This window comes from Periplaneta americana, chromosome 3, assembly GCF_040183065.1.
Source record: "Periplaneta americana isolate PAMFEO1 chromosome 3, P.americana_PAMFEO1_priV1, whole genome shotgun sequence".
Lineage (NCBI taxonomy): Eukaryota > Metazoa > Arthropoda > Insecta > Blattodea > Blattidae > Periplaneta > Periplaneta americana.
The window spans coordinates 108,766,242-108,792,712 of record NC_091119.1 but is presented as its reverse complement, the minus strand read 5'-3'; the positions used below and the strand labels follow the sequence as shown (position 1 = coordinate 108,792,712).

General features: G+C 35.5%; 1 protein-coding gene across 8 annotated transcripts in view; it reads left to right on the top strand.

The window, feature by feature from the left end:
- Positions 1-19,490, top strand: part of c12.2 (von Willebrand factor A domain-containing protein c12.2) — a 210,685-nt gene extending 191,195 nt beyond the window's left edge. For all 8 annotated transcript variants that reach the window (XM_069821229.1, XM_069821234.1, XM_069821226.1 and 5 more), the window contains 6 exons: positions 2,136-2,291; positions 5,029-5,137; positions 8,359-8,479; positions 10,545-10,734; positions 12,196-12,434; positions 17,478-19,490. In XM_069821229.1, coding sequence (XP_069677330.1) covers positions 2,136-2,291; positions 5,029-5,137; positions 8,359-8,479; positions 10,545-10,734; positions 12,196-12,434; positions 17,478-17,586 — 924 coding nt within the window. In that variant the 3' untranslated portion in view covers positions 17,587-19,490. The remainder of the gene's footprint in view (positions 1-2,135; positions 2,292-5,028; positions 5,138-8,358; positions 8,480-10,544; positions 10,735-12,195; positions 12,435-17,477) is intronic.
- Positions 19,491-26,471: the final 6,981 nt, after the last annotated feature.

The window sequence follows — 26,471 nt, the reverse complement described above, 5'->3', positions numbered from 1 at the left end:
CAACAACTTTGTTGGTAAATTGGTCTATACACCTGGCTTCATATGGGTGAATAACGTACAATCTAGTACCTGCCGTTAGTTAAAAAAATAATAATTTGAACACATTTAATGTGATAACTGATAATACTATTGTTTTCAAAATAATCAGAGTAACTGGATAAGACTGTTTATACTGTAGAAATATATTATTTTATGCATAAAGTACAGGAATACGTATATAGTTTTGTCATGCATTATTTCGAGAAGAAATAGTTAATGTTATATAAGCAAATCTTTTGACATAGTAGTAATACATCTATTGATGAAAGAGAGACAGAAAGACGAAGGCTATGCCGTCTTTTGAGATGGGCTCAGAGCTCATTGCTTCGAGTTCGGACTATTGTTGAGGACTGCAGGCAGGTTCCGCAGGCTGCTCGTGTTTGTGCCAGAGTTCATTGCCTCGAGTTCGCATTAATCATTGAGGACCACAAGCAGGGTTCGTGGGCTCTGCAGGCTGCTCATGTCAAATTCAGTCAGGCTCAGAGTTCATTGGTTCGAGTTGGAACTATGAATGACGAAGAGGTCGTGAGGACTGCAGACAGGCTTAGTGGGCTTACTGTACTGTTTTACAGGTAGTCAGCTGCAAGTGCGTGCGTGCATGCGTGTGTGTGTGTGATTTTGTTTGTTTGTAAATGAACAAAAAACAAAATATGTTTATGTCAAAAAAACAAAACAACCCCGACAAAATCAAAACCAAAATATAAACATAGGAGCCTACTCTTTTGAAGTACTTAATAAGTTTGTATATTTGGGGCATGCATGACAAACAGAAATGAATCAATAGTAGAATAGGATATTGGCGGCAAACAAAGCATTATTATGCACTACTTCCCATATTAAAGAGCCAATGTGTACAGAGATCCTGAAATGAGAATCTACAAGACCTTAACAGGTCCTATCATAACATATGGAGCAGAGACATGGACCTTTAATGTAGAAATTAGCAAATGGTGGCCGTTTTTGAAAGAAAGGTACTAAGGAAAATATTGAGTACCATAAAAGTCAATAATAGTTGCAGGAGAAGAGACAACAATGAATTAATGCAAATATATGAAGTTCAGATACCATCTCGCTCATAAAAAGTTAGAGCCATATTCATAGACATTCTTAGCGTGGGCTTCCGGTGGATGATCAGCGAATTAACGTTTTTCGTATTCACAAACCAGTGTTAGTGATATAATATGATATGAATCCTGTACAAGTAATCAGTCGATAGCTGGGGCTAGTTTAACACACTCGTAGCACGGGCTAGCGAAATGTCTATGCATAGCACCCTTATAGACTAAAATGGTTAGGCCATATAAACACACTGTATGCTATAAAAACAACACGCCAAGTTTTTATTAACCAAGTCCAGGGAAGCAGACTGAGAGGCAGACCCAAATTCAGATGGCGGGACCGTGTAAATAAGAATATAAGGAAATGCAAAAATTGTTAAATGAGAGTCAAAATTGAAAGATAGGGAAGACTAGATGAGGTTGGTAGAGTAGGAGTGCAGAGCCATTTAAGGAGGAGGAAGATTGATTGATTGATTGATTGATTGATTGATTGATTGATTGATTGATTGATTGATTGATTGATTGATTGATTGATTTATTTATTTATTTATTTATTTATTTATTTGTTTGTCTGTGTATTTATTTATTTAATTGCTTGTTTGTCCGTGTATTTATTTATTTATTTGTTTATTTGGTCGGTCGTTCGTTCATTCGGTTTCAGTTAAAAAAAATAAGGATAATATTTATCTAAATATCAGGTCGAAACTGATTGCAATTAATTGCTTCTTATTTAAGATAGATTGAATAATCAATACTTTTTGAATGCAACCCAAATGTTATATTTGACTACTATCCTATGATGCTCATTCTAAAGATCCCTGATTTCATTCATGGTATAATCCGGAATTCAGTTTTGAGGAAAAATAAAATTGTGTATTTCTTTTTCTTTTTTCCTCCTCCCACTCCTCTTTCCTCGCAGGAAAATTATGAAAGAAATTTGTACATTTTTTCAGTTAATTTAGTCAAAAAGAGATGCAATTTCGACTTCTTTCCCCATGTGAAAATATGCATATAAGTTTATTTGGATATATTGTTCAGGTGACCCAAGCAGAGAAGGATGCAGTACCAGAACACGTGAAGAAGGCAGCTCGAGAGATGGGGCAGAGAGCATTCAAGCAGCGCCTGCATGAGATTCAAATGAGCGAGTATGATGCTAAGTTATATGGACAGTTCTCAGATGCCGTGAGCAGACAGGTGTGTAACAGTTGTCTATTTTTCAGCCTCGCACACTATATATCTCTAATCCAGTTGACGTTATTTTGGGTTTTAAGAAAGTTGTGGCTTAGAGAGTGGATATTTGTTATCAGTGTGATTTTCTAAATTCCCTTAGATTGAATGAGGTAGTGTTTGAAGTAGAGTAAAATGTGGCAAGTGTATTTCATACCATGACTGGATTTCAACCCCTCACCAAAGAGAAATAAATCAGCATAGTTACTGTACTTTTATTTCGTAAAGCAATTCGTGTATATATTTTTAAGCGCTGATTTTTTAAGAAGTTTTCTATTGCACTATAATTATATGAATAATATATCTGTTAATCTTTTATTCTGGAGATATATTATTGTCTCTCCCATTTCAGTTGTCACTTTCTCTTATGTAAAAATATTAAGTAAATATCTCTCAGAGCCCATTTTTAGTAAACTGATATGTTTTGTTATTTTTAACAAATACCCATAATTATTTAATAATTATCTTACATGTGTATCATTCTGGGTTAATTTAACTAATAGTAGATACTGAATGATATCAAACCTTGTCTCATAATTTAACAGAATTCACTCTACACAGACATATAGACAGCATGCTAGAAGTCAATTTTCTGATGTCAGGAATGCTGAAAACGTGTATTTCCGTCAATATCTGGAAATTGTCTTTGCAGCATACCAATACTTTCTCTTTAAAGTTCGTATAATGAGAAAAAATGACAAGAAAAAATAAAAATGTATTGATGAAGTAAAGGAATTTCTAGTTGTTAAAGAGTATGGTATGCAAATTCGAAATGATAGTAAGGTAAATGTTCCATCTTTCATGTCTCTCCACTAGAACTCTAGGTGGGGGTTTGGCATTATACTGGCTCTGTATCAGAAGAATCCCACCATTTATCTCGCATAGGGTGTATGTTATTGAAAAGGGAAAAGACTTAGCTCTCAAAATTGTAAACTTCGCTCATAAAGCCAGGATTGAAATTTACTGTAATGATCAGTACTACTCTTCACTCAGGTCTTATGATTTCTGTGAATGTCATAACATGGAGGAGTAAATAATATGCATTTAGATGTATTAATACTCGAACATATAACATATATGCGAAAAAAAAATGCACGTTTTGTACTTTGTGGCCAATTGTATGAAATAGTTCAATTCTTCCTACTTCGATTTTTTAGAAAATCTGAGAATTCTACAAAATTGTGTTTATAAAGTCATCATTTAGTTAAAGTCGGTCTATAATTTGCGTAATTTGTTAAAAAATGTGTTGTAATTAATAACTTTCGAGTCACTGAAGAAAAGTAATGGAAATTGGTACACTCGCCATTCTGTACATTATCACCTTGCACTATATCCTTCAGCAATGAGTTTTATATATAACGTTTTAAAATGGCTGAATTTGTATATTTCTGAGGAGGGCATCAAGTATACTAATTCTGCGTAGAATTATGATTATCAAAATGATTCATAAATTTAAAAATGAATAGTTTCTGTTGACATACAGCCAAAATTTCGTTTTGAGAACATATTCAAAGGAAATACACCAGGTGTTTTAGATTAACAGGGTCAAAATGATTCAGATGATAGAGGGGTCCAACATGAGTATTTTGAGATGGGGAACCAATGATCGGAGATGCCATCTTAATGCTCCACAAGCTCTTAAACTCTCAGATGAATACCATAATAAATGTGCAAAACGTTTCTTTAGGCTGCTTTATTTTCAAAGTATTTTACAACTCTTAGCAACTATTCAAAGTGGCGCCCATCGATCTCGACACATGTAATACAACAGTACAAGAAATTCCACCATGCTCTCTCAAATATCTGTGGTGTTTTTTGTATAACAGGCAGCTAGAATTCTGGCAACTATTTTCTCGTCAGTTTTCGCTGATGATTCGTAAATTAGAGATTTGCTGTGCCTCCAAAAGAAAAAGTTCAAGGGAGTGAGGTTTGGTGAGCATGGTGGCCAAGAGATGGCACGTTCTTTTCCAATGCAACATTGAGGGAATATGTTATCCAGTTAATGGCAGACGTTAACATCGAAATGCTTAGACTATGCTGTCATATAATGATCCATCTTATGGGACACCATTCACAATGAAAACCTAAACATGAATGTAAACAGTGTACTGGGTTTCTGTGGAAACATAATAGACAATTGTGTGCTGTTTTGAAAGCTATTGCCACCAAACGTCTGTATTCGGACCCTGATGCAGCAGACATGCTAGCAGACTTGCATACCCTTCAGTTGCTACCACAGACATTTAGTATACCAGTATTTATCTTAAGATGCCATTTCCGACCATTGCTTCCCTATATCAGTATACTCATGTTGCTCCCTTCTAACATTTTCACTCTTAATTAATTTGAAACACCTGGTATATGACATTATGTACAGTTTTAAAATTTTCTAGAATTGTAGATCAAAGAATCATGTAATGTCACAATCCTGAATACTGTTATATGTTATAATTTATTAAGGCCTGGAATTATATCACTTAAATTCTTGAAAAGATACATAAACTAATGATCTTAAAAACTCAAGACTCTCATTCATCTTTTCCATCATACATTTTGAGAGAAGTGCTTTTGTATGTATGAATTAAAACACTGATCTTATTTGTTGTTCTATTTAATTATAGAATTTAAAATATCAGTAGTTTCTGTACAACAATATGGCTTGTTTTCTTATGAACTGCTACAATATTGTATGATTTGAATGTAGGTGCAAGCTCTGAGGGTGATCCTCAACAGTCTCCAAGCCAAGTCGAAGGAGAGGCAGTGGCTACGACATCAGACTTCTGGAGAACTGGATGACACTAAGCTCATTGAAGGTAAAGACAGCCAGAACATCTTACATAGTCAAGTGGTCGACATTATTACTGACTGTGGGAGTACATGTCTGAGACATGACCGTATTGATCATGTAGTTCAGTCACCAAAGAGGGTCTAGGGTTCAGTCCCTGACAAGTTATGCACTATTTTGGTTTTTCTCACCATGAACAATCCCCGTTATTACTTCATTAAAGCCATATCATAATGTTATCCTGTCTTGTTTCATTATAGCGAGTTCCTTATTGAGGAGTCCGTGAGTTTATGATGTGGTGATAGTAGAATAAGGGAAATTAAAATGCCCAGAGAAAACAGTTTCACAGCTGCTTTATAAATTTCATATCTTACAGAATCCCCAAATTTGGTATCGAAAGAGATAGGAATTGACCTACAAAATATTCGAGCTGAAAAACACAGAGTAAAATTTAATTCATATTAAAAAATAAACCTTAAATCACAGCCAATTCAAAACATAGAATGGATTTAGAGGAACGAAGTATATGACTGACTGAGTTTTATTAACTTTGTGGTTTCATATTCTATCATAATAAGACAATTCCTGCTATTTTTTGTAACTTTTAAATCCCATCCAAATTCAACCTCACAAATTTCAAGCGCAATAATTAACAATAGATCCCTATTAGAAACAACAACCAAATTTCTTGGCTTAAGAATCGATAATGTGTTAAATTGGAAAAATCATATTAAAGAAATAATCCCAAACTAAATTCAGCATGTTTTGCTATTAGATCTATGCAAAAGATAGTAAATATCAATACCTTAAAAACAATATACTTTGCATACTTCCACTCGGTAATGAGTTTTGGAATAATATTCTGGGGAAATTCCACAGATAGTAACAGTATATTCCTACTACAAAAAAGGGTAATTAGAATAGTAGTAGGTACCAAATCTAGCGAATCGTGTAGAACCATTTTCAAAAAACTACAAATAATGTCCATGGCTTGTCAGTATATTTTTTCATTAATAATTTTCTCGTATTTAATCGTAAAAACTTTGTAACAAATTCAACAGTTCATAGTATAAATACGCGTCAAAAAATGACTTTCATACTCCATCTGCAAGTCTATCATGCTATCAAAAAGGAGTGCGTTATATGGCAGTAAAAATGTTTTATAGCTTCCCTATCGATATAAAAAATGAAACTCAAAACATAAGATTTTTTAGATTTTTTAGGCCAAATTAAAGAAGTACCTAATTTCTCACGCCTTCTATTCTGTAGGTAAATTCATGACATTCAACAACTCTGCATGAAATTGATACTAAGATTTTGTGTTGCTCTAGTAGACTATATTGTAAACCTTTTCTGTATATATTTCAACTAGACTGTGACTATAAATTAAGACTTTATAGTAGTATTAAGTTTTTTGACTTGTTCCATATTTTAGTTTTGAAGCAATGTATGAATACCAGTACCATGGAATGTTAATAAATACAATACAATACAATACAACTTCAGGATTTCATATCAAACGGCATCACAAAACCAGCCAAATTCCGCAACGAAAAGTGAGTTTAGGGAACGATTTAGGGAAGCTAAGATATAATTGGCTCAATTTCTGCTTACATGAAAACATTTTTTTTCTAGTAGTGTTCTTTCTTATTCATCAGCTGACATTCCAGATGAATATGCAGAAATTTTTCTTCACTTGTATTGCACTTTTTACATTTTGGAGATGTAAATACTTTAAACTTGCTACCACAGTGGTTCAGTGGCTAGAGCACTGGACTCATAATCCTGTGGACCAGGTTCGATCTTCGATCCCTGATTTATGACTTATGTTGGGCAAGCCTGTGGTCCAGGTAACACGGGAATTTTCTCCGGGAGCTCAACTTCTTCTATGACATCCCAACAAATCTTCATCATCTCATCTCATTGCAGGTGTAACATAGACCAGCCTCCTATTGTGCACCATGGGCAATGATTTTGCCCCTAAATTGGTCCACACAACTGGCTTCTTAGAAGTGAATGACGAACAGTTAAGTACCCGCCATTAGACAAAAAAAAGTATGTTAAGTCTGTGACCAGATGTCCAGTTCTAGGCTCAGCTTTAGAGGCAAAGGTCTGTAATATTGCGGTTGATTCAGATTAATTTTAATGTCATTAGGTTCCTCCTGAATTTGTTCCAGAGTTTTGCCAATTTTGCAAGAGATCCATTCGTTTTGTCCAAATTTGTTTCAAGACTGAGGTACTTTGTTTTATTGCTAAAGTGAGAGTTGAATCTGTGGTTTCGGTTGTAATTTTCAAACTAGCTTCGTACTTTTATCGGCTGCTTCATTTTCAGTCAGTCCATAGTGACTGGGGATCCATTGAAGAACTATGTCTTTATCGATTGAAGGATGATTGTGTACCATAGTAGTTTTCGAATTGGAGTCACTTGAAATAAGTATGAGGTAAGTTTGTAGCTGCAGATTAATTGGATGGCAGCCTTGGAGTCAGTGAGGACGCAGATATGAAGAACAACTGTATGGAATTTGTAAAATTCTGCAAAGAGAAATTAATTCAGAGATCTTGTTCTTGAGTCCTATAAGGACTGTTCCTATGGGACATTGATTTAGTCAGAGCATCTGCTCGCATTATATTATGCTATAACCATATTCAGGTACACCACGTGATAGTTCGCCTCCAAATTATTCAAAGCACAGGAAGAATTTAGAGGAATGAAGTTACATGATTACCTTAGCTCTGTTTTTCAAACTTTGTAGCTCCGAATCATATACTTTCACAAAATCAGCCAAATTCTGCACAAAGAAAAGTGAGTTCAAAATTTGAGACTAATTTAGAGAAACACTTTTATGTTGTTGGCTTAGCTTTTTTCTAACTTCGTGGGTTTCAGATCAAATGCTTATAAAATCAGTACTTAAAATTATGGGGAAAAAAATTAGTTCAAAATGTAGGACGAATTTAGAAGAACTAAACTATATGATTGGCCAAGTTTTTCTAACTTTATGGGTTGGTTTCTATCTGCAGAATGCCAATTCAATTAAGTTCTTCTCCTGGAAAGACATATGATTTCATCATCTTTGAATGCCTTGGGGTTAAGTCCCAATTCCTTTGGCATTAAATAAAGCACCAGCAAAAGCAGAGCTCAGGTTCATTATCTGTTCCTAATGAACACAGTCTTTGCTATTGCTAGCAGGTTCCTTTTACTTGTGATATGCGTCATTTCTGCCTTGGTAACTATGTAATTTTGCGTTGTAGGTTTGACAGGAGAGAAGACAATTTTCCGAAGGCGGGCAGAGAAAGAACCTGAACTGGGCACTCCTCAGACAAAGCCAAAGAGGCTGAAGCTAGTGATCGATGTGTCAGGCAGTATGTATAGGTGAGTGGAAAGAAATAAGACAAAGAGCCATTTCTTACTCTCTCTCTCTTTCCCCAATGACTAGGATTACGTTAATTTTTCAAAGCTATCAAGCAGATCTTACTAAGTGCTAAAATTTTTGTCTGAAATAAGTTCGAGTGGAGGCACATTTCTCTAGATTACTCGGCACATAAAATTATGGAGACATGCTGTGTTCTATACTGTTTAATTTCTTACTTTATCATAAATGAAGAAGAAAATCATCACAGCCAATGAGTAAATCGTTATTATTTTTTTCTCTTAAAAATTTAGTTATACTAACCACTTTCCAGCGTTAAAAAAAAAGCTAAGTGGTAAATTACTTAGTTGATTGTATACTGAATTCCAGATAAGAAAAGGGTGGAGGCGGGAGTTTTGCTACCTCCCACACCATTGTACCACATCACACATATACTCCTATTGGCTAGTGGTGATAGTGATGATATACACTCTAGAAATTAGTTCGCAGTTCCTTATGAGATATTCATCGTGATTGATGATTTAAACAGAAGTGGAGTAAGTTAAAATCATGAACCGAGATTCGTGGTACGTTTAGAATGCAGATATGGGTTACCACAATCCATTGTTTAAAGTAGGCGGGATTCCATTAGCCCAAACTGTTGCATTTCATGCAACAACATGTAGAACCTGTGTCGTAACATAAAACTACCTATACCATTTTGTATATAATGCCGAGACATGTCTTGCTCTTTAGTAACCCCACAAAGTTATCTCTACTGTGCGTGCCTAAGCATATAAACATTATTAATATTATACTGAACAGAAACACTTACCACTGTATTAGAGAGATCGGAGTGTGTTCTGTAGTGTAGTGTGGTGGACCCTGCACAGGCTACAGCATTAAGACGACTTTGTAATACAATTTCATATAGTTATCAAATATGTTTAAATAAATGATTAAATGGCGATCTTACTCGTGTTAATTGTGTAAGCATGTGCGACTTACAGCTGTTTCGGTGCTTCTTCACACCATCCTCAGAGCCTACTAGATCTCGGCATCATCTCGAACTTCGCTGCCTGTTGTGTGGGTGCGTTCGATTGTTGAAAAGTGTTTAAATGTGGTGTCAAATAGTGTGTGTGTTCTGAAATTGATATTCAAGTGTTAAAAGTAGTGTACGAAAGATTCAACATCAAATATGTTTATTTATTTCCACATCATTCTTGTATGGAAAAATCAGATTAATCATCAACAAGGTATTATAAAAATGCATTATAGAATTCAATCCTGTCTTCATAGTAACTGAAACTGACTTCCATATTAACAGACTACCGAATGCATGTGGAGAGTTCCTATGCTGCAATGAGATGACAAATCACATTATGTATCACAGCGGCATATTACATTTTGCATCAAATGTTTGTTTACCTGAATATCTTTCTTATTTGGATTTCAGTATAGTTTCGATTTCGTGTCAGTCGTTCTGAAAGAAACTAGATAACGAGGTAATTTACCACTTAGTTTTCTTTTTAACACTAGAAAGTGCTTACTAAATTCTTAAGTGATACAAAGTGTTAAAAATGCGTAATCAAGATACATTATTTTTTTTATGTAAAATGTCTATCTCCGATGTATAAACTGAGAAAATGTGTAACACTCTGTGTAAGATGAAATTCCTGAACATGATTATAGGGGCAGCGCAATTACTTTCGTTATTTCGTCGATAGATAGCAGTTTACAATTGAAATGTGTATAAGAGGAAATGATTACTTTTATGCTGATAACACAACAGTAGTCGGCTGTACAAATGCAAATTAGACTAGTCTGCTTGTACAATGGAGGTTAGGTACTCAAAATTAAAGAAAATTGAAGAATCCATGGAAAATCCATTTTGCAGGACCTCCATATTTTTTTAGTGTCATACTGTTCCATTTTATGACATCACTTAGCTGTAGTAAAAAGTCAATTGGAAAGTGCATTGTTATGCTTTCCTCACAAGCTTTGTGGAAATTTAAACAAAGCACCTGCAGCAGAGTACTTGTTTGAATACGTCTGTTTCTGCTGTCATATCTGTGTGTGCTATCTCAGGTTCAATAACTATGATGGGCGGCTAGACCGCGAGATGGAGGCTGTGGTTATGGTCATGGAGGCCTTCCAAGGTCACGAGGCCAGAATCCAGTATGATGTGGTTGGTCACTCAGGCGACAGCCACGACATCGTCTTCATTGACCATAGGAGACCCCCTGCTGATAACAAGCAGAGACTGGACGTCATCAAGGTGAGTCACCAAGGATCTCATGCTGTCTGCTAATGATCTTGACTGAATTTCCTCCATTAGCCGTCCTATATCCTAATAATACTATATTAATTGTGATTATTCATCAATACTAATTTGGAGGTGGCTTATTATTGAAGCAGGTGGTCTTTATTCATTATTTGATGATTTTGACAAAGAGGTAAGGGGTAAAATTAACATTCTGTAGTGTGAAGCAAAAGTGGTGCCTTTGCATTTTTTATTTACCACATTCTATCAGCCCTTTCTTATAGCTTACATCCACGCCCTGAGACCCCTTAAAGCTTTTAGCTGATAAACTTGGTTTAAATATTCTGTAGAACAGTACACTTTGACTTTGCTTGTTGAAACTTTTTTTTCAGAAGAATTCATATAAGAAGTGCATTTGCAAGTTTTAATGATACTATCTTGGGTTTAGTGTGCTGTAAAAATTGTGTGTTGTAAGATTGTTCAGAAAGTGGGGAGAAGCTGGTTCATTGTTGAATAAGCAGAACTGTTGCGCTAAGAAAGCTCGACCCAAGAAAACCTTTGCGATATGTGTATGAAATTAAAATTAAAAGCATTAAGAAGTCGAGTCACTGTCTAGGTCAGGAAATAGGAATTTCACAAAGATCAGTTTTAAGAATACTTAAAAGTTTAAAGCTTTGCCCATGTAAAGTTTCTGTTGTTCACAGCTTGTAACTATCAGGTTTTAATTCCAGAGTTAATTTTTGTAACTGGATACTTCAGTCTCACACATTGGAATTGTCGATTCATAATCATTTTCATAAAAGATGAAACATGGTTTCATTTAAATGTCACGTGTATATTTCCAAAATTCAAGATTTTAGGCGATCAAAAACTTTCATGCTTTACATGAAATTCCATTGCACTATCAAAAAGAAGTGGTGTGGTGCGCAGTTAATGCTGATACATAGAGTTATTGCCTAGTTTTTCACTGTGAGACAATCAATTCGGATTGCTATGTAAGTGATATACTAATATCACTTTTCTCATGCTCACTTGAAAAGAAAAACACTAGGCATATTTTCAGTAAGATGGGACAACTCTTCATACATTGTATTATTCAATAGATATTTTTTGTAGAGCGTTTGATGACAGAATAATCAGTGAAGGACTATGGTCATCTCATTCTCCTGATTTGAATGTGTTTCATTCATGGGAAAACTTAAAACAAAATGTGTAGGTCTACCGTAAAAATCAGCACACATTGCAAGATTTAGCAACAAGAGTGGTCTGCAAAACATCGCAAATTGAATACAGAAAGTGTTTCTGAATTTCGTTTGCCTATGTCACTTACCTATAAACCAGGGGAAGACACTATTTTCAACAATTCACCATATATTATGTTCTGTTTTTCAATGTTAACTTGCCTCAACAGATTACAGCATTGAATCAATAAATAATTATGAATTTTAAACACATGAATTGTGGTTATCATTTCAGACGATGCACGCCCATTCACAGTTCTGCATGGCAGGGGACAACACCTTAGAAGCCACACATGCTGCCATCACGTCACTGAGCCAGGAAGACTGTGATGAGGCAATTGTGGTCATTCTATCTGATGCCAACTTGGAACGTTATGGCATCCCTCCAGAGAGGTTTGCAAGAGCAATGAACTCCGATCCAAGGGTCAATGCATATGCCATCTTCATTGGTTCATTGGGCGACCAGGCATTAAGGTAAGTGCTTACATTTTAGTATTACATTTGACAGTTTTAGTATCCCAGCAAAAATTGGAGTAATCTTGTGCCAAATTAATTTTTCTTTTCATTCTTTTTTTGCATGTGATCTCATCCTTCCCCACTTCATTCTCATTCTTCTCCTCCTGACGATATTCACCTTTCTTCTTTCTAATATTTCCACTCTTGCTTCCTTGCAAGCACTTGGCTTCAGTTCCATTCAGTTTTTCTCTGCCAGTAAGTGTTATTTCGACTCCATCCTTTTTTCATTTAGACTATATTTTGCCAGTTATTCAGTCTTGATTTTTTTGGCGTAGAACTAGGTCTTTCTGCTCACTAAGCATGAGGGATAACTTTGGATAAACATGCAACCCTCCTCTCCTTGTATTTCCCTGGTTCTCCTTGTCTTCTCCATGTTCTGCTTATATTATTCGTTGTTCCCCATCATATTGCCTTGTTCTCGTTGACATCCCCTTGTTCTCCTCGTTTTTCCTTTGTTCGCCTTATTTTCCATATATTCCTCGTTCTCCTTCACTTCCCATTGTTCTCCTTGTCATTTCCTTGTTTCCCCGTTCTTCTTGTATTCACCTTGTTCTCATTGTCTTCCGCTTCTTTTCCTTGTATTAGGTACTTTTGTTTCATTTCTAGCACCACTCACATGTAGTTCTACATAAAGATTTTTTTTCATAAATTCTCCGGTAGTTTTCAATATTTATAAAATAGACCAAATTTAGTGTAATTCATAATTTATTTTCATATGCATATATTGTATATTAGTCAATGAACTTATTTATTTTATTTACATCAGTCAAATTTATTTATCAATACGCATATTCATGAGAGAATTTTAGTATTTGAGAATGTTTTAGCCATTCTTTTATATTATCATATAGAGCATTCATTTCAAAACTTCACAGTTTAAATAATTATATAATTTAAATAGGATTTAATTAAACAAAAAACACGTCAATTTAGATATTGAGGGGGAAGTTTAAAACCAGTCTTAATTGCATTTTTTTTTTATATATATCAAATCATTTTGGCTGAAACTTCAAAACTCGACATTTCATTTGTTGCTGAATGAAGTTAGGCGGCAGTTTATGATTAGGTTTCAAAACGTCTAGGCCTACTTGCAAATTATTACGTTATTTTCATGGTATTCAGCATTTATTAATTGATTAGGAAGTAATTTATCCTGAGTTGTGTATGCTGATGACGCTGATGTCGATGCATCCTGGTCTTCTACTGTACTTTTACTACTGGTATGGATTTTACATTTCAGTTTTTTACTTCCACTGTTTTGTCGCTGTGATTTAATACACATTATAAATTTATACACATCTAATAAATTGTTAATAATATATAGAATTAATGTACCACATTAATTAATATATTATATATCACATGGGGCGGCCTGGTAGCTCAGTTGGTAGAGCAGCTGGCTACGGACTGGAAGGTCCGGGGTTCGATCCCAGGTGGTGACAGGATTTTTTCTCGTTGCCAAACTTTCAGAACGGCCCCGAGGTTCACTCAGCCTCCTATAAAATTGAGTACCGGGTCTTTCCCGGGGGTAAAAGGCGGTCAGAGCGTGGTGCCGACCACACCACCTCATTCTAGTGCCGAGGTCATGGAAAGCATGGGGCTCTACCTCCATGCCCCCCAAGTGCCTTCATGGCATGTTACGGGGATAACTTATTATATATCACATGGAGAAACTAGAGCTACATACACTTACAGCTTACATTGTAACAGCAAACTAATCTGGCAACCAGTCAGGAAATGAATGAGCATCGAGTAAGCCATAATCCTGTAACTAGCTTCAAGTCTGTCATGGTTCAATAAGTAGCATCCTGGATCAAGTCGGTCATGTTGCAACATAAGGAATTTAGCCTTTAGCGGTTTAACCTATCCCATTGATATTGTTACCAACGAGAACACCACATGGCATGGATTAATTATCAGTTTTGGAGTGTCATTAGCCACCAGTAGAAACAAATTATTAGGGGGGGGGGAGGGAGCGTGTCCCCCTCATCCCCCACCTATCAGCGGCCGTGTGCAATAGTAATTAGGTTTATTGAATTATATAACAATATGCCTTGAAGAATCTCAATGTCCATATAATTGAATAAAGAAAGGAGTTCGCCAACAAAATAATATATGCCTATATATATATATGAAATTATAAATTATACTGAATTTCTCTGTTCACTAAACACCATTTGGAGCCCATGAAAACTGAAGTAGAATATAAAGAAATCAAGGTTCACTAACTGGAATAAACCAGAAACAAGAGGGATGGAACCAAACTACTTAATGGAGAGACAAACGAGCAAAGAAGATCTGAATGGAACTAAAGGCACAAGACGACAAATTAGGAAAGAGAATGTCAGGAAGGGAATGAAGTGAGGAAGGTTCTTTGCACGAACCAAGAAAAGACTGGAAAAATTGTTAAATTTTTGGCTATCGAACAGAATATAACATGTTATCCACTGATTAGTTGTTGAGTTATAGCTATTAGCAGGCAGCGCATTTTCGTTCCCAAACATACAGTGGATCGAACGTTCTGAAGCAGGATTTGATGAAAAATGCGGTTTGTAGAAACAGCCAACAGATGGTGTTAGTAAAAAGAGCACTCTGCGATCGTGTTATGTTTCGAAATACGCGAACGCAAGTGCAAAAGTTTGGAGTTTGCAAACTTTTCTTGCATTTATTTTAGTGTTTGCACTTACATATTTCATTGTGAATGCTTTCATTATGTAACATGGGTCCAAGGTCTTGCGTTTATGTTGCGATTGCATTTAATTTTCATTGTGAATGGGCTTTAAACCTCTAAACCAGGGTTTAAACTAGAAAATAAATAATTGTCGCAAAAATCACAAATGAAAACTATATTTGTGCAAATTGCGAAATGTTTGTACAATATTGTAAGTAATTGTGCAGAAAGATAAAATTAATAAAGTATGCAGAAACAAAAATTTATGTAATTTGTTTCTTGGAGTTTTATTACTTTCAATTCATCTTATCACATTCTAGATATATTTATGTAAGTATTAATTACTGCTGAATTTACATCACATTAAAATACATTATTTTATGGGAACTCTAAACATTGATATTCTTTACTAGTAGGCCCTTCGAGATTTATTGTTACCAGAGTGCTAAACTCTTAGAAAGGTGGTTTCTAATTCCAGTTTTTACAAGATTCATGCAACTAAATCCTCGCTCACAATTTACAGTATGTGATGAAACTATATAAATCAATTTGAAGAAATTGTCCACTTAACTTACATGAATTGCAGCAACTCTTTGAAATCAATTCCTGAACATCTATTGCTCAATACCTTTTGAACATTGCCGTGCCATTAGAATTTCATTTAAATCCAAATTAATTCGAACACATCTCTGATTTCATTTTCTCCATTACCATCTTTATTTCTGAAGTCCAATGTGGTTGTCGCATTTATGCACATTTACATTCAAAGTTTGTTGCATTTTTAGAAGTCGAGTAGCAAAATGTGACCAATGGACTGTGGCTTAAACTCTACTCTAAACATATAGGGTGCTATTCATAGACATTTCGCAGCACGCACTACGAGCGTACTAAACTAGCCCCGGCTATCCACTGGTTACTAGTACAGAATTCAAATCATATCCTATCGCTAACACTGGTTTATGAATACGAAAAACGCTGATCATCCACCGGAAGCCCGCGCTAAAAATGTCTATGAATACGGCCCATTGTGCTCAGAACATGATCCATTCCCCTTTGTGTCTAGCAGCACCACTTCAAGCGAGAAGCAAGGAAATGTAAAAAATAACTTTAGTTGGATGTGGAGTTCATGTAGGAAGATGTCGAGGAGGTAAAAGGCAATGGGAATATTTTCCTGTTCTTCCACAGTTTCTGGCTAGTTTCCTATAGTTAATTCTGATTAAGTAGGCTTACACAAGAGATGATTTACTCTAGTTAGTTGTTATTACAAAAGTGTAGTAGAATGAACTGAATATGAACAAGTGACATTTCAGCAAACACATGTCAACTAGCACTAAATTACGCATTCATAATTTGTTCTAAACCAACCTTATTATATTTATGGAAATAAAACTTCGGTCATATTCATTCATTCTTAGTTTTCTGCTCAAGAATAGATCTTTCACTGCAAACCCAGCATCCTCCAATCTTTCCTATTTTTCATCTTCCTCTTAGTCCCTGCATATGATCCATATATCTTAATGTCGTCTATCATCTGATATCGTCTTCTGCCCTGAACTCTTCTCCCATTCACCATTCCTTCCAGTGCATTTTTCAATACCTATGCAGTTTTTTCTCAGCCAGTGACTCAACCAATTCCTTTTTCTCTTTCTGATCAGTTTCAGTATCATTCTTTCTTCAGCCACTCTTTCCAACACCGCTTCATTTCTTATTCTGTCTGTCCATGTCACACACTCCATTCTTCTCCATATTGTTGTTTAGTTAACTGTCCGAAGACAGATCTGAACCTCACAAGTGATACCAACAAGGCACCACTTATGAGGCAACTAGGCCAGGAGATAATGAGATAGGGTGACCAGTTTCTTTCCCTCTGCATTGCATACATCACTGACTAGCTACATATTACATTAATCAAAATTCAGTCTTCTCCATATTTGGGTCATAAATAAAATAAATTTAAAATCCTAAAAGCTACACAAATGAGATTCTTGAGACCTTTGCTAGATTACATATTCAGAAGAACACTGATATTCGGAAAATTCTCAGAATTCAGAATATACAAGAAATTGAATTATACCAATTAAATTGGAAAGACCGTGTAAATAGAATAATAGAATAAATACAGAAAGGATTCCCAAACAAACTTTCTCATAACAGCCATTAGGACGAAGAGATTTACTGCATCCAAGGAATACATAGAATGACCAAGAGCACCTTCAAGAGCAGTAGCAGAACAGGAACTAGTGATGAGGAAATCGCGATAAGTTGAATTATGCCTCTATGGAACTACATATGGCCTAAAGAATGTTAATAATATGTTACTTCTATTTTAGGTTAACAGGCAAACTTCCAGCTGGGAGAGCATTTGTGTGTCTTGACTTGAAGAATATTCCTCAGATTCTGCAGCAGATCTTTGCAGCATCTGTTCTCAATACTCGGTGACCACATTGGTTGCATAGTGCCTTGAATTGTGCTTGTTGATCAAGTAATAATAATTTGTAAACAAAAATTTTAGTCCTGTACCTGTATTGTGAGGAAAAACAGTGCTCTCGTATATTCTGCTGTTCATATATGTTAAAATGTATTTAGTACAGATTAGAATCTTTGCTACATCATTATAAAAGTCTGGGGATATAGCAATGATTTTGTTGAAGAAACTTTTTATGTATGTCAGTAGCACAAACATATTGCACCCCCAGTAAAATATTATTGTATGTCGAAAATAACATATTATTTTCATTAATTTTTTCCAACACACTTTTATTGGTTGGAGATCTGCAATTCTAATAATAAAATAGTAAATTATCAAAGGTTTTGGTACCTACTGTATTTATTAAAATATTTTTACAGCAGTATTTTACTAGGAAATAAATCACAATTTTCGAGTTACGAACTACTATTTTACTGGAAGTGCGATATTGTCCATTGCTCTTCTTGTAGTCCAATAGAGATAATCCAATTTTAGTCGTTACTATAATCCTTTTCCCTTATTTCTTTAAGTTTTCCGTGTTTACAGTGTAAAATTTTTTGCGACTTTTTCTTCATTTGATGACCAATTCACAGAATGGTGAATCAACATGGCTGCAAAGAAAATGGAACATTTCCTTTAAAAGTTCACATAAGTAAATTTATTGCAAAATTTTTCTCTCTACGCGATTTTGAGATTTGCAGCTTGTTAGTAAAGCTTGGATCCATATGCTTTTAAAAGTTATTAGTAGGATGATTTTCATACTTCCTAGTGATCATGGTACCAGGATTTATTGTAACAAAAGACATGTTTAATGACATTGAAAGTAAGCATTATCTTTCTTCATTTATTCTGAAAGCTGTAAATTGAATTAAAAACAGAAATTTCAAACTAAGAAATATAAATCTTTCAAATCAATACCATTATTTCACCAGCAATTAGGGGAAAGCCTATGAACAATGAGAGATCTATTTGTTGAGCAGGCGAAAATGTTTTAAGATCTGAAGTGCGATTCGTAAGAGGCTACAGTTTTAATTCCTCCCCAGCATAAGTACGTAATATTTAAACTGAAAAGCAAAGTGAATATCTCGTCATCATATGAACCAAATCTTTTGGCTTAGAGCATTCCCAGTGTGGCATTCTTTGTCTCAGAAAATACTCAAGTTGCTCAACTATTGTCATTCACCGTACATAAATACTAGAACCGTCCTCTGAATTGACGAAATATTCGTTATTCTTTATATAGCCCACATGGATTCTGCAATAGGCAAAAAAGACAGATCCCAGTGGCAGAAGTTAAAGTACACTGCTGTCAGTATTCGAAAGTACATTTTTCCATAACCACGCAGACAGTGATTATAACAGGTTTTGTTTCCTTGTCATTAGACATCCAATAAAACACATACTCACAACTCATTTTACGTCAAAGAAATTGCTGCTGTCTCCAAAAATAGAATATTAACAAAAGTAAACTATGTGTGTACACCATTAAAAATTGTTTAACAAACCCTTAATAATTATTTTTGAATCAGTATTGTGATATTCTCTGATCAATGTAAAGCGATGGAAAGCTACTTGTTGCTAGACATATTTTGTAATAAAGTTTTTAGTATTTCCCTTAAAGAGAGAAATATAAGTTGATATGGTGAAATTCCATTAAGCACGTGCTTTCAGAGCAGCATGTTTATGGAAACATCTGTATTATTTTCAATAGAAGATACTTGGTGGTCCTCAACTAAAGTATTTAGATAACCTTCACATGAGATTACCATAATATCAGTGTGTTCAGAAGAAACATAATGAAGTATGTTTGCAGTCTGCATTAATGTACAGAAAAAATATTTGTTACTGTTGGTAATAAAGTTGTTATCAAAGGGAATGTTTTTATTCTTGGAGCCTTGCATACTATTCACTGCCTATTCACCATCTCTTGTCTTGGACAGTAGATCTTTCAGAACACGGAAAAAGTGTAGTTATATATTTCAGAACTGGTATTATTCAACAGGAAAGGTACCGGTAATAGAAATGTGAGTTTTACATTGGGATGAGTCTGAAAAGCTGTGAGAATAGTAATGAACGGGCATGGTGATACATTTTTTTTTTCTAGTTGGTTATTTAACGATGCTATAACAACTGCAATGTTATTTTGATTAGATGAAATTGATAATAGCAATAGTGTTTGGTGACATAAATTGAAGAGTTCACCTTAGGATAATATATTCGCCTTGAAGTTGGTGAAAACTAGGAAAAGACCCAACCAGGTAATAAATCCAAGCGTGATTCAAACCCATGCCCAGATTAGTAGTCAAACGTGCTACCATCCAAGCTATGCCAGTGGCTCAACAAACAATATCTTAAGAAGTACCTACCTGAAGTTCTTACCTAGTGAGTGACAATTGCCAGTGAGGTAGAGAGCTGCATTCGAATTGAGTGGATGTCCACTGTTGAAAGTCAGCCACACTTGTTTGATGTGCTAGAGGATGAGCGTATCGACCACATACGTAGTAGTGGTGAGTAATTAGGAACTATTTCATGGTTTTGCCGTTATTATGTGACATTTCCTTGTATTCGCCAATATTAACAGAGTGGATGGATTGTTCTATGAGTAATATATTTGAGTGCACATCATCAGAATGATGATCTAACTCCATTTGTGATACTACTTATTTTATTATAGTGTACCTACAGATGGTTTGAGGCCACTTTAGTATTTGGGTAGCTATTCTCAGTGGTACCAACTTTTGGAAAACATTGGCTGGGCTTAAAAACTTGAGTTGAATTAAAATAAATAAATTTCATAAATAATGTTAATAATACTCCAAAACAGCAAATTATTGGATGGGCCGGATAAGTTGGCACTACTGGTTATTCTTGTTCTGTGATTAGTTATACCTCAGCAGTGCCCAGGATGAGGAGTGTTTTATGTTGGATTTATTAGTAGCTTGTTGTTATCCCCCTGGTCACTGGAGGATACATATACTTACTTAATATATTGAGAATTGCTGACTATTGTGAATGGGGGCGAATTTTTACTATGTTTTATTTCTTTGTGTCACAGAGTAAATATAATAATGAGTGTGTTTGTTTACTTGTTATGAATAAAAACACAAACACTTGTATTATTATATTTAATCTTTGATACAAATAAATAAAAAATAGTAAACATTTGTCCCTATTCACCTCTGCATCCCTATTCATCCCATTTTACGGTACCAGTACTTATTTTGTAAATTGTGTACAATAGTGTAAATAATGTTTGATCAAGGTTTTCGCAATTGTGTAAAGTGCATGCAGCTTTGACAACTGAAGTCACATTTTTCGGTTTTAAGTGAAGTGGGCACTGAGACATGCGAAAACGACTAATATGCTGATGCCGAAGGCATTTACTACAACCCTACATTCTCTTGAGACATTCTAATTAAAGACCCTTTGCTCTACATTTAACTTCCTTTTTGCAAATGACTTCATGAGATATATTGTCAGGTGAAAGGCCTCATCACCAACAAAAAAACACTACAATACTGTATCCAGCTCCTTATCTACACTTTTCTTCTCATCTTACGATTTTCAGAACTGAACACAGTTCCTTACAAAGCAAATCAGTCACAGTAGCAACATCATCTTCTAACAGCGAATCCATGTCTACTAAGTTCTGGTCATGTTTTTTCCAGCCTATGAAACAATGTCACACACACGCTCTCTCACTAGTTTTCTCGACTCAGGTTAGAGACAAGATGTAAGAATAAATTAATGAGATATATAAACAATTGAATACTCTTTCAAATTTAAGTATTTTTATATAGGGATCCAATTTGAAATTTCAAAGGGGAGAGTAGTGGGGGTGAAACTTAAAATGTAATTATTATAGGTCATTCGTTGTCTCATGAAACCAAATGCTTATGTGTGCCATAGGTCATAGCAAGAACCTTATGATAGAGGTAAGAGAGCTAGCTACTTGCAAGTGGAAGTGTAGCGAGAGAGGGAAGTTTCTCAGACCACTTCTTCTTTCCCTTTACACTCAGGTAAGTTTCACGAAATAACAAATGGCCTATAATATTGGTGTTAAACTTCCCCTTTAATATCTAAATCGACGTGTTTTTTTTTTTAATATAATTGAAATAAATAGTTACTTTGACTGGTAAGTTTTGAAATGAAAGTCCAGTATATTTATGCCTCCAATCGAAAAATTCTTCAGATAAAATTCGAACATAAGATCACTTTATTGGCCACGCACAAGAAATAATAATTAACGAAAAGTGGAATCTGATTAAGCACTGGCTATCAAATTGGTCTCAGTGAAAGAAGCATTAGTATTGTGGTATTACCACTGAGAGACCAAGTAAGTGTAGCAAGTGTGCTCACTTAAGGTGTTTTAATCTAACTGCACTGTATCAGCTGAATGGTTGAGCACGAAATTCTACAAAATGTAAATGAAATGGCATTGCTGAAGATTGTGAACAGGTGGATCTATTACATCTTGCTGCCATTAGGCAATATGCTTTATTAAAGAAATGCTCATGTTTGACATACCAAAATAAGCAATTTTTTATTCATTCATTCATAGTTTTCTGCCCAAAGGAAGGTCTTTCACTGCAAACCCAGCATTCTCCAATCTTTCCTATTTTCTGTCATCCTCTTGATCTCCGCATACGATCCATATATCTTAATGATGTCTATCATCTGATATCTTCTTCTGCCACGAACTTTTCTTCTGTACACCATTCCTTCCAGTGCATCCTTCAGTAGGCAGTTTCTTCTCAGCCAGTGATCCAATCAATTCCTTTTTCTTTTCTGATCAGTTTCAGCATCACTCTTTTCAACACAGCTTTATTTCTTATTCTGTCTGTACATTTCAAATGCTTCTAGTCACTTCTCTTCACTTCGTCATAATGTCCATGTTTCTGTCCCATACGTCACACTCCACACAAAGCAGTTCACAAGTCTCTTCCTTAGTTATTTTCCAGACATCCTCAGAAGATGCTTCTTTTTCTATTAAAAGCTTCCTTTGCCATTGCTTTCTCCTTTTGACTTCCTGGCAGCAGCTCATGTTACTGCTTATAGTACACCCCAAGTACTTGAAGCTGTCGACTTGCTCTACTGCCTTTCGAATTCGCACGTTTACCTTCTTCATTTTTCTTCCGATAACCATGGTCTTCGTTTTTTTTGCATTTATCTTCATTCTATGCTGTTAACAGCTGTCATTTAGCTCCTGTAGTATATCTCCTGTTCTGCTAGCAATGCCATATCAACAAATCTTAATCACTTTATACTTCTTCCTCCTACTATTACCCCCCTATGTTCTGAAAACAGTTTTTCACTAAATCCTCTCAGTAGATGTTGAGCAGGGTAGGTGATGAAGAGCATCCTTGTCATACACTCCTCTCCCTATTTCAATTCTGTCAGACAAATCTTTTATTAAGATTTGAAATATAAATACTATATACTAATTGTATACAGTAATAGTTAATATCTATGTGTTTACTAAGGGAGTTTACATTAAAAGGATTGAAAATGTTAAGATCTACTTTACAGGGCGGGAGGTTACATATCCATGTATTTGTCTTAATCTGGACCATAATGCATCTTGTTTATGCAAGACAAGAATCCAACAGGACGCACAGGAATGTCACAAAAGTGAAATTCTAGATGTAGTTCTTAAGATTCTTTTTTTTTTTTTTACACTCAGTAAGTAAAAGTTGTTGTACTGCTGCTGTAAAGCATGTCCCCAGTCCTCACACTGTAACAGGATTTTACTATATTGTTTTTGACTTTATAATTATACGATAATATTTTTTATACATTAGTATAGAGAATACAGGCAGCAGACTGCGTTCACAGTCAAATCTGTAATAATTACGTCATCCCCGTTTATACTTTGGCCATACTGCAAAATGTGTTTCAGCCACCGGCATGGCTCAGTCGGTTAAGGCGCTTGCCTGCCAGTCTGAAGTTCCGTTCGGGCACAGGTTCGATCCCCGCTTGGGCTGATTACCTAGTTGGGTTTTTTCCGAGGTTTTCCCCAACCGTAAGGTGAATGCCAGGTAATCTATGGCGAATCCTCGGCCTCATCTTGCCAAATATCATCTCGCTATCACCAATCTCACCGACGCTAAATAACCTAGTAGTTGATATAGCGTCGTTAAATAACTAAAATTAAAAAAAAAAATGTTTTTCACACATTACAAACAGCTCTTGTTTGATGATGGTCTGCCCTTCTATGCCCGAGGTTGCGGGTTCGATCCCGGGCCAGGTCGATGGTATTTAAGTATGCTTAAATACGACAGGCTCATGTCTGTAGATTTACTGGCATGTAAAAGAACTCCTGCGGGACAAAAATTCCGGCATACCGGCGACGCTGATATAACCTCGGCAGTTGCGATGGTCGTTAAATAAAACATAACATAACATTGATGATGGTCTCATAATAAATTTTCCATTTTGATTTCACAGTCAGTTTATCGTGCAAGTCACAGATGGAAAGTGATCTTTAGAAAGACCTAGATTTAAAAAAATAACATAGCCTTAACCATTTTAACACAGCAAGAAATGAAATATACTAACAGAACATTTTTCCCATATTGTAGGCCTACACATTGTTATAATTTGTTTGTTGCACCATTATCCACCTGCTCTCATTTCATGGATTAGTTATTCATTTACTTGTATACCTACCTTTCTGTTTTCTTAAGTATACATATTCCCAGGCGAAAATTTAAAATCTTGTTTCTCGGAATCATGCAAAAAAAGCTGTTGCTGTTGTCTTCTAATGCCAGGCGTTTGACAATAAAGTCATTTGACCTCTTGCACTCCAATATTTTTCAAAGATATTATCATGACCAGCCAATGAAGCACAGATTTTGAGGTGTTCCGAATCCATTTCTTGGTTTGAGTTGCACAATGGGCAGTTAGGGGACTGATATATTCCAATTCTATGCAGGTGTTTACCAAAACAATCATGGCCTGTTGCCAATCTAAATGCAGCTACGGACGATTTTCGTGGTAAATCGGGAATTAACTGTGGATTTTGATGCAGAGAGTTCCATTTTTCCCTTGGGATTGTGTTATCAAATTTTGTTTGTTGAAGTCTAAGTATGTAGATTTAATAAATCTCTTCACAGAGTAATACGTAGATTTAGTAACAGGTCTGTAAGTAGCAGTGCTGCCCTTCTTTGCTAAAGCATCCGCATTCTCGTTTCCCAGGATTCCACAATGGGATGGTATCCATTGGAATACAATTCTTTTATTGAGTGATATTAATTGAGAGAGCATTTTAGTTATTTCTGCTGTTTGAGATGAAGGTGTGTGTTTAGAGACGATTGATAGAATAGCTGCTTTGGAGTCTGACAATATAACTGCATTCCTAAATTTATTGATGTGGCATAGAAGATTCCTGAGACATTCATTTACTGCAATGATTTCACCATCAAAACTTGTTGTTCCATATCCAAGTGATCTATAAAGTGAGAAGAGATAGCACGTAACACCTGCACCGGCACCTTGTTCTCTGGAGATCAAGGATCCGTCGGTGTATAAATGAAGCCAGTTTTGTGGAGGGTACCTAATATTAATTGTCTCTAAAGACAATTGTTTCAGTATTTCAGTGTTTACGTCTGATTTCAGTATTTCTTCTGTTAAATTTAGATTATATTCTATATTTAATAGAGTTAAAGGGTTTGGTTTAATTTGTAGATTTTCTTTTAAATTCGGGATATTTATTTTCTGTTTTAATTCTTGAACAATGGATATGAAACTTTTTTGAGTTTTCAATCTACAGAGGCTGATGTTATACCACCAACATTCCATTGTAAGATGTTTAGTTGATTCTGTACCATTAAAGTAGTCCCCGCCCGGAGATCCGATTGGGGGACTATTTTACCTCCGGATAATTTTACCTTAATGGCACTCATTTCATATTGGAGCGGTTAAATGGCAAGTTGTAGCTGATTTAAGTGAACACCATATTTTAACGTTTTGGTGGCTACTTCATTCACACACAACCCCCAGAATGTCTGGAGGACCACGCCTGCTGTTGGTCGACGGGTCCATTGGACCTAGCTGGGAGATCTTGTTGATCACCAGCTTTCCCTCCTTAAGCAACTGGAGGACGATTTTAGTGCCATAGCAGGTCAGCACTAGGAACAGAAAAGTAGAAAGAGGAGGAAGGAAAGGGAAATAAACCCGTAGGCCTCGAATGCTCTAATGCCATCGGGATCAAAGAAAGTAAGGTTCAGTCAGAGGACTGGATAGGAAAGGGTAAAGAGGGAATTAGGTATTGGATAGAGGAAAATTATACCAAATTCAGTCATTAACTCATCAAACTGACCAGTGCTAATGGATGAGTAGCCCCTCCCTTTAGTTCAGCTCGTAAAATTATGCTTACTAACAGCTGCACCACGGGAAGGTAGGGATAGGACATTGGGTATTTATCCTGGTTGGTTCCTTAAAGCCTTCAATGGGAAGGATTAATGGCTCTCCCCCCTGTATCCGACAGATACCCTTTTGCAGCCATGCAAAAAAAGTAGATTGATTGTTCAAATGGTGAAACTGGAAAAACAGTGTAAGCGTAATTAGAAACTACTTTACGAAGTTGGGAGGTGTGTGAATCTATCATACAGCATGGCTCACATAAAGTGTCACAAGCCTGTATGTCTTAAATTGATGATTTTTCCAGGAAGAGGCCTTTCAGAAAAAGGCATTGACAACTTTTCAGACTGACTCCTTCATGGAGTACTGGATGTAACTTTAAAATATTTCAATGGAATGACAATGTATACATAATATATATTGGATATTCTCATTTCTCTCAAAAACAACTTTCATCTTAGAATACAGAACAGAATCTTACGTAAAGGGCATTTGA